The sequence below is a fragment of the Aquarana catesbeiana genome, linkage group LG10 (genome assembly GCF_042186555.1).
Source record: "Aquarana catesbeiana isolate 2022-GZ linkage group LG10, ASM4218655v1, whole genome shotgun sequence".
Classification (NCBI taxonomy): Eukaryota; Metazoa; Chordata; class Amphibia; order Anura; family Ranidae; genus Aquarana; species Aquarana catesbeiana.
Genome location: NC_133333.1, coordinates 166883656 through 166893333, shown reverse-complemented (window position 1 = coordinate 166893333; position 9678 = coordinate 166883656). Strand labels below are relative to the sequence as shown.

Below are 9678 nucleotides of genomic sequence, written 5' to 3'. Positions count from 1 at the left end.
TGAAATGTGATTTACAATAGCCTATTTCATGTCTGAAGCTGGTCATATTTTAGTGGGGATTCCAAGAGATGTGTGTCACAATCATACACAAGATTTTAAAACAAAATCCTTGTTCAAAGGCGCACTTGAGACCAGGCTGAATATTCCAGCGACAAGAATCACCAGATTCATCCAGCCAGAATCACTGATTACGTTTAGCTGTGATCGCTCTGCCTGTGTCAATGAATGACAATGGTATGTCCATGGATGACCATGGGTAAAAACACACACAGCAGTTACCTGTGATTAGAGGTAAATATTGGGACAAATGGATGCAGACAGATGAATCCAGGCAACAACACCCATCCCTAACCACGGGTTGTATAAATACATGCAAACAGCAATGGCTCCTCCTAGCCTTGTAATTGTTTGTACAGGCTGATTGGCTCCACTGTTCGCATGTCATCCCAGCTGTGAAATCCGCTGCTTGTTGTCACTGGAATCCAGTGTATGCACACAATCACCTGTGTCCTGACTCCTCATAACCTGACGCTGACATTTTGAAGAAAAGACGGTGCACTGTGTTCAGTACCACCCCATTCTCATTACTCATTTTAAGTGAGTTAATAAGATCATTATTGAGACTTGGAAGCCCAGGGCTCGGATGAAAGAGGAGGGGGCCCTTATGGTTTCTTATACCGGGACCATAAGGCTACTTTCATACTGGGGCGGGAGGGGCGTTAGCCATAAAGTGCCGCTAATTTTAGCAGCGCTTTTAACCCCCACTCGTGGCCGAACAAAGGGGTAAAAGCGCCGCTGCTAAAGCGCTTTGCAGGCACTTCGCAAGCGGTGCCCATTGATTTCACCGCTCCTTCCCCACCCAAAAGATGCTGCTTGCTGGACTCCTCCTGCACTGGTGCACCGCCCCATTGTGAAAGCCCTCGGGCTCCAGGGGAGGCGTTTTTCAGGCACTATTTTTAGCCCAAAAGCACTTGACAAATGCCCAAGTGTGAAAGGGGTCTAAAGGTTCTAGTTACACCTCTGATTCAAGGTGTTGATTTGGCCTTCAAATTCTCCAGATCTCAATCCAATTGATCTGTGGGAGGTGTTAGAGAAACAAGTCCGATCCATGGAGGCCGTGCCCTAAGCGTGGCGAGCGAAGCGAGGCCGTGCCCTATGCGTGGCGAGCGAAGCGAGGCCGTGCCCTACGCGTGGCGAGCGAAGCGAGGCCGTGCCCTACGCGTGGCGAGGGGCCCCGTTACAGGCGCCGTGTACAGCTGACTCACAGGTGTTCAGCTTCGGCTATTTTCGGCGGCTCGTTCTGCGCAAGCGTTGCGCCTGCGCAATACAGGGGAGTCCTTATCCGCTGGGGGGAACTTTCTCGGCAGAACACCGGCTCGGTGCAGATACCACAGTGGGAGGGGACAGTGATAACACAGGGGAGTGCATTTATCCTTCCTCTTCCTCCAGCTCCATCACTGGACCTTCTCTGAGGAACCAGAGCATCGCACCCACCACACACTGATCACAAGCAAACATAATAATAATAATAATAATAATAGATGGAGATTTTATAAAAAGGGTGAATTTATTTATTCGGGCTTCAGGGTACCCTTTCCGGTATAGAGGGCGGAGGTTCAGCAGGAAGGAAGAGAAGACCTTATGAGGTAAGTGCAGTCCCTCCCTCATTCCTCACCCCTCACGTCATCTCTCCCCGTCACTTCCCGGCCCTCCCCGCCGCCATTTTAGTTCCTGGAGAAGGCGGAAGAGCCGCCATCAGCTCGCTCTGCCTGTTGAGTAATCGCAGTACGAGGACTGTGTGAGCTCCAACCACCATCATGCCGTCCACCCCGCTCAGAGTGGCCGTGGTGTGTTCCAGCAATCAGAACCGCAGTATGGAGGCTCACAACATCCTCAGGTAACTACGAAGAACAGCTAATGGCCGCCACAGTCCCCTCCCCCCTCCCCGCACTGTGATATGAGGGGGCCCGGGGCCCCTGACCGAGTGTTCAGTACCGGAAGAGAACCTGTCGCCCTTTACAGCCAGGGAGGACGTCTTATGTCACAGTTATGGGGATATAAAGGGTGTGTGACTCCATATGGGTGGGCCTGTTAGGGCCCAGGGAAAGGCCTGCACTTCTATGGGGGGAGCCTGACCTTTGACTGGGGGATATATATATATATATATATATATATATGGGGGGAGGGGGAGAGAGAGCCTGACTAGGGAACATTTTGGGGGGGGGTCGCTGACCCTTGACTGGGGATCATATGGGGAGGGGGGAGAGCCTGACTAGGGAACATATTTGGGGGGGGGGGGGGGTTGCTGACCCTTGACTGGGGAACATATTGGGGGGGGGATGCTGACCCTTGACTGGGGAACATATTTGGGGGGGGGGGGGGGATGCTGACCCTTGACTGGGGAACATATTTGGGGGGGGGGGGGGGGATGCTGACCCTTGACTGGGGAACATATTTGGGGGGGGGGGGATGCTGACCCTTGACTGGGGAACATAATTGGGGGGGGGGGGATGCTGACCCTTGACTGGGGAACATAATTGGGGGGGGGGGATGCTGACCCTTGACTGGGGAACATATTTGGGGGGGGGGGATGCTGACCCTTGACTGGGGAACATATTTGGGGGGGGGATGCTGACCCTTGACTGGGGAACATATTTGGGGGGGGGGGATGCTGACCCTTGACTGGGGAACATATTTGGGGGGGGGGATGCTGACCCTTGACTGGGGAACATAATTGGGGGGGGGGGGATGCTGACCCTTGACTGGGGAACATAATGGGGGGGGGGGGGGGATGCTGACCCTTGACTGGGGAACATAATTGGGGGGGGGGGGGGGGGGATGCTGACCCTTGACTGGGGAACATATTTGGGGGGGGGGGGATGCTGACCCTTGACTGGGGAACATATTTGGGGGGGGGGGGATGCTGACCCTTGACTGGGGAACATATTTGGGGGGGGGGGGGGGAGCTTGACTGGGGAACATATATATGGGGGGAGGGGGAGAGAGAGCCTGACTAGGGAACATATTTGGGGGGGGGTCGCTGACCCTTGACTGGGGAACATATGGGGGGGGGGGAGCCTGACTGGGGAACATAATTGGGGGGGGGGGGTTTGCTGACCCCAGACTGGGGAACATATGGGGGGGAGCCTGACCCCTAATTGGGGAAGATATATGGGGGGGGGAGCCTGACCCCTAATTGGGGAAGATATATGGGGGGGGGGAGCCTGACCCCTAATTGGGGAAGATATAGGGGGGGGGGAGCCTGACCCCTAATTGGGGAAGATATATGGGGGGGGGGGAGCCTGACCCCTAATTGGGGAAGATATATGGGGGGGGGGGAGCCTGACCCCTAATTGGGGAAGATATATGGGGGGGGGAGCCTGACCCCTAATTGGGGAAGATATATGGGGGGGGAGCCTGACCCCTAATTGGGGAAGATATATGGGGGGGGAGCCTGACCCCTAATTGGGGAAGATATATGGGGGGGGGGGAGCCTGACCCCTAATTGGGGAAGATATATGGGGGGGGGGGAGCCTGACCCCTAATTGGGGAAGATATATGGGGGGGGGGAGCCTGACCCCTAATTGGGGAAGATATATGGGGGGGGGAGCCTGACCCCTAATTGGGGAAGATATATGGGGGGGGGGAGCCTGACCCCTAATTGGGGAAGATATATGGGGGGGGGGGAGCCTGACCCCGACCCCTGACTGGGGAAGATATATGGGGGGGGAGCCTGACCCCTGACTGGGGAACATATTGGGGGGGGGGAGCCTGACCCCTGACTGGGGAACATATTGGGGGGGGGGAGGGAGCCTGACCCCTGACTGGGGAACATATTGGGGGGGGGGAGGGAGCCTGACCCCTGACTGGGGAACATATTGGGGGGGGGAGGGAGCCTGACCCCTGACTGGGGAACATATTGGGGGGGGAGGGAGCCTGACCCCTGACTGGGGAACATATTGGGGGGGGAGGGAGCCTGACCCCTGACTGGGGAACATATTGGGGGGGGAGGGAGCCTGACCCCTGACTGGGGAACATATTGGGGGGGGGGGAGCCTGACCCCTGACTGGGGAACATATTGGGGGGGGGAGCCTGACCCCAGACTGGGGAACATATTGGGGGGGGGGGGAGCCTGACCCCAGACTGGGGAACATATTGGGGGGGGGGGAGCCTGACCCCAGACTGGGGAACATATTGGGGGGGGGGGGAGCCTGACCCCAGACTGGGGAACATATTGGGGGGGGGGGGAGCCTGACCCCTGACTGGGGAACATATTGGGGGGGGAGGGAGCCTGACCCCTGACTGGGGAACATATTGGGGGGGGGAGGGAGCCTGACCCCTGACTGGGGAACATATTGGGGGGGGAGGGAGCCTGACCCCTGACTGGGGAACATATTGGGGGGGGAGGGAGCCTGACCCCTGACTGGGGAACATATTGGGGGGGGAGGGAGCCTGACCCCTGACTGGGGAACATATTGGGGGGGGGGGAGCCTGACCCCTGACTGGGGAACATATTGGGGGGGGGAGCCTGACCCCAGACTGGGGAACATATTGGGGGGGGGGGAGCCTGACCCCAGACTGGGGAACATATTGGGGGGGGGGGGGAGCCTGACCCCAGACTGGGGAACATATTGGGGGGGGGGGAGCCTGACCCCAGACTGGGGAACATATTGGGGGGGGGGGAGCCTGACCCCTGACTGGGGAACATATTGGGGGGGGGGAGCCTGACCCCTGACTGGGGAACATATTGGGGGGGGGAGCCTGACCCCTGACTGGGGAACATATTGGGGGGGGGGAGCCTGACCCCTGACTGGGGAACATATTGGGGGGGGGGAGCCTGACCCCTGACTGGGGAACATATTGGGGGGGGGGAGCCTGACCCCTGACTGGGGAACATATTGGGGGGGGGGAGCCTGACCCCTGACTGGGGAACATATTGGGGGGGGGGAGCCTGACCCCTGACTGGGGAACATATTGGGGGGGGGGGAGCCTGACCCCAGACTGGGGAACATATTGGGGGGGGGGAGCCTGACCCCAGACTGGGGAACATATTGGGGGGGGGGAGCCTGACCCCTGACTGGGGAACATATTGGGGGGGGGGGAGCCTGACCCCTGACTGGGGAACATATTGGGGGGGGAGCCTGACTGGGGAACAATGGGTCACACAGTTGCATTACAGTGTCATATAAAAAGGCTCCCTTGCAGTTGGGCTGTGTCTGCACTAGCAGGGTTAGGCCTCATTTGCATATGTTACCATATGCCTGCGCAGGGCCATGCTTACCCACACATGGATGGACGGGTGTTCATACATCCCTTTGTCGCCAGTCCCATTCATGTCTCTTGGGACACAGCCTCCGTGTGAAGATCTCCAGCTTTTAGTTTAACCACCTGCCAGCCATGCTATAGACGAATGGCAGCTACAGCGTGATCGTCAAGTCCTCCCAGAACTGCACCCACTGCAGTGTGTTCTGTGATCACTGTGTCCTTGCTTCGGGCACAGCTGATCATAGATCGAGGAAAAGAGCCAATCACAGCAGCTCTTTACCACGTGATCAGCTGTGTCCAATCACAGCTGATCTCAATGTAAACACACTTGGCGGTTATCGGAATTCCTTTCCTTACACTGTCACAGCGTGAGGAGAGAGCTGGTAACTTGCAAGTGTGACAGGAGACATCTACACTGATAATCAGTGCTGCCCTATCAGTTCTGCATATTAGTGCAGCCTCCTCAGCGCACATCAGTGAAGGAGAAAAATTGTTTGCAACATTTATTTTTTATAACAGAAACTAAGGGCCCTTTCACACGCGCGGACCGGTCAGATCCGCATGCCAGTTTTTTCAGGCGGACCTTAATGGTTTCTCCATACATCTCTCTGGAGCGACGGATGTCAGCGGTGACATGTCCGCTGACATCCGATCCGCTCTGCTAAATCCAGACGGATGGAAATCCTATTTTCCATCCGTCTATCGGATCAGATGAAAATGGACTGCTGGTCCATTTTTATCCGATTTCCCCCCCCCCCCATAGAGGAGAGCGGAGATGTGACAGGTCCGTTTCTGCACAGTGTGCAGAGACGGACTTGTCATCTGCCGGCTCAGCGGGGATCAATGGATCGATCCCTGCTGAGCAAGCGGATGTCTAAAAACAGATCCGCACATGTGAAAGGGGAGTCGGAAAAACTTTTTTCCGTTTAGCAAAAAATAAAAAAACCCAGTGGTGATAAATACCACCAAAATAAAGCTCTATCTGTATGAAAAAAAATGATAAACCTTCCATATGAATACAGTGCTGCATGACCACGCAATTGTCATTCAAAGTGTGGCAGAATTGAAAGCTGAAAATTGGCCTGGGCAGGAAGGGGGTGAAAGTGCCTGGTAGGCAAGTGGTTAAAGAGATAATTCAGGCCAGTCCAAACAAACTTTTCCCCTCTATAACGTGTGTGGCGCTGTATAGACTGTATGCAGCTGAGGCCACACGCAGTACACAGCCCTGTGTTCCTGGGTGTGAGAGGAGATCTTCCTGTGTCATACCTGGAACAATATAGCATCAGTCTGAGTCATTACTCAGTGAATACAAAGTTTCCTCTAAATGGCTGAGTCAGAGAGGCGGGCTGATGACGTCACAATCTCTGACTCAGCCATTTAAAGGAAGCTTTGTATTCACTGAGTAAATACAAAGCTATCTATGAGTGGCTGAGCACCGCTCAAACTGACGCTATATTGTTCCCGATAAGAGACGGAATGGTCTCCTCTCGCACCCAGGAACCCAGGGCTGTATACTGTTTGTGGCCTCTGCTACATACAGTTTATACATGGCTTCCAGTGGCCACACATGTGAGAGAGTTTTCATTGGGTTCAGCTTGGCCCCAATGAACTATTTAAACTGAAACTAAAGCTGAAGATCATCTTTGAAGTGGTTCTAAAGCGATGCATTAAGATAAAAAACCTTCTGCATGTAGCAGCTTCCCTAATACTTACCTGAGCCCCATGTCTATCCAGTGATGTGCAGGAAAGACTCGGCTGCCTGGGACTCTCCCTCCTCATTGGCTCAATCAGCAGCGGAGCGCCATTGGCTCCCGCTGCTGTCAAAGTCAGTGAGCCAATGAGGGAAGAGAGAGGGTGGGGCCTAGTCACAGCTCTGCATCTGAATGGACACCCGGAGCTGTGGCTTGGCTCGGGTGCCCCAATAGCAAGCTGCTGTGGGGGCACTCAGCAGGAGGGAGAGGTCAGGAGTGCCAGCGAGGGACCCGAGAAGAGGAGGATTGTGGCTGCTCTGTGTAAAACCATAAATGCTAGTTCACACCAGACGCAGTTCCGTGCGCTTTTTTTCTGCACTAAAATTCATGCACAGTGCTTTCAATGTATTCCAATGGCTCTAGTTCACACCATGCAGTCAGTTTCCGGTGCAGAAACTGACCGGAAACTGACTGCATGGTGTGAACTAGAGCCATTGGAATACATGGAAAACATTGTGCATGCATTTTAGGGCAGAAAAAAGCGCACACAACTGCATCTGGTGTGAACTGGCACTCACACAGGTAAGTATGACATGTTTGTTGTTTTTAAACACAAGACTTTAGTATCACTTTATAAGCTTGTTTACATTTATGTGAACAATAAAAAAAGATATACTGCCCTCATCCTCTGCCCCTTCCCAAAGCTAGACTAATCCCTGCAGTGTCTGCACCCCCCTCACTGTAACAGTCTAGGGTTCTGACATCATCAAGACCAGAGCAGGGTCTATAGCCCTGCTCTGGATGTGAGGATGTCAAGGGGCATTGGTAAGTAAAACTGCTTCTCCTCATAGACAAAAAAAGCCATTAAACCTTTCACATCCAGACCCACAGGCACCAGTACCCACATCCATGGTGGTGCCGGTGCATGCGGGGTCTGTGTCTCCGAATGCATGCAATGAGTTTAGGGCCATACACTCTCACAGATGTCATTTTGGAACACATTGTCCCAATAGACATGAATGGAACTACCTGCATGGGGATGCAGGGGACACCTGTGCATCCCTCTGAGGGTAAAAATGGCCCTGCATGGGGCACAGGTGTGAAGGAAGCACAAAAGGAGATATATGTCCCTGTCCTCTGCTCCTTCCTGCAGCATCTCCACCCCTGTACTGTAGCAGTTGAGGGTTCTGACATCAAGACTAGAGCTGGGTCCATAGCCCTGCACTGGACATAAGATGTTGAGGGACACTCCACTGCTGGAGCGTGGGGAAGCCGAGGATGGGGTAAGTAAAATGACGTCTCTTCTCCCCTAGAGAAAACAAGCTATTAACCTTTTCAGTGCGGACACAATCCACTGCAGGGGATCATTTATTATCTGCCCGGAATTGGGCTTTAAGGCAGGCTATTCAAGTCACGATCGCCCCTCAAAAACGCGCATATCATACTTTGGTAACACAGCACACACTAATGCATACATAACTACAGGACAGCAGCATGAACCTAGCCTGACTGGATTCACACCTTTTGCATGTTGATTTTTGAAAACCTACATTGGGCCTCATTTACACAGGCAGTAAAAACGGGTGGTTGAGCTGCGATTTTTACTGTCGCTTAAGGGCTTGTATACACTATCGGGCGCTCTGAAAGCGTTCCACAGTGGATCATTTTTCAGTGGGCGTTTCACAGGTAGTGAGGAAGCAATGTGTTGCCTCTGCACCACTACTTGTAAGGCTCCGTGCACACTGGAGCTCAAAAAAGCTTTTTCTGGACGCCAGATTGCTGGCAGAAAATGCTGGTTGAAAAACGCGCTTTTAACAGCGTTTTGTACTAGAGTTTATGCACTTTTTTTTTTTTTTTGTTTGTTTTTATCCCACATGCATTAAGAAAATAGAATGCTAGTTAACACGCGTTAATCGGCGTTTGGCGGGGGTTTTTTTAGCGTTTATTTGTGGTCAGAAGAACGGTACTTTGAACGTGATTTTATGGCGTTCAGAGAACAGACCATAAACTCCACTGCTGATAAAAGCTAAAAAAACGTTCGTGTGTGCATGGACACATAGGATAACATAGAGGGGAGTTTATGGGCTGTTAAAAAAAAAAAAAACATCCAAACTCTAAAAAATGGCCGTTTGAGCTCAAGTGTGCATGGAGCCTAACTCTAAAGCCAGCACCACTGGGCCTCCCTATTCGGTTTGATGGGTCGTGTTCAGCGTAATGAACGCAAGTGTACACAAGGCCTGAAATGCAACGTGCAGCTGGAGGAGTTCATAGCACATTCTGCAATGCTTTGCTTTACCTTGGCACATTGGGGTTGATTAGGCCCCTTCCTCACATGCGGACAGTTTGTCCACTTTTCATCCATCTGTTGACGGACATCAATGCATCTCAATGGAAAAAAGATGATCATCCACTTCCATGAACATCCGTTTTTTTTTTTTTTGGAATGGATCAAAGGACCATTTTTCTTCCTGTGACCTGATCGGGGGGGGAATTGATTTAAATCATAATTTTTTTTAAGAGCAACTGTCATCTCTGTCTCGCAGCGGCTCCTCTGACCCGCTGTTGACTCACCGACAGTTCCATTTACTTAATGGGACGGCTGGTGACGTGGCAGTGACACAACAAGGTGAGGGATGTGGCGGAAGCAGGTGAGTGGATGCCCGCTAACAGGTGCTGCCATGATGGATGTGAAAAGACAGGAGCTCTTTAAATGTAAGGACTT

At 53.1% G+C, this 9678-nt stretch overlaps 1 protein-coding gene across 1 annotated transcript in view; it reads left to right on the top strand.

Moving 5' to 3' along the window:
• The first annotated feature begins 1695 nt into the window (after positions 1-1695).
• SSU72 (SSU72 homolog, RNA polymerase II CTD phosphatase) overlaps positions 1696-9678 on the top strand; it is a 99232-nt gene continuing 91249 nt past the window's right edge. The window contains exon 1 of the mRNA XM_073602895.1: positions 1696-1897. Within this exon, the coding sequence (XP_073458996.1) occupies positions 1818-1897 (80 nt within the window). The 5' untranslated portion in view covers positions 1696-1817. The remainder of the gene's footprint in view (positions 1898-9678) is intronic.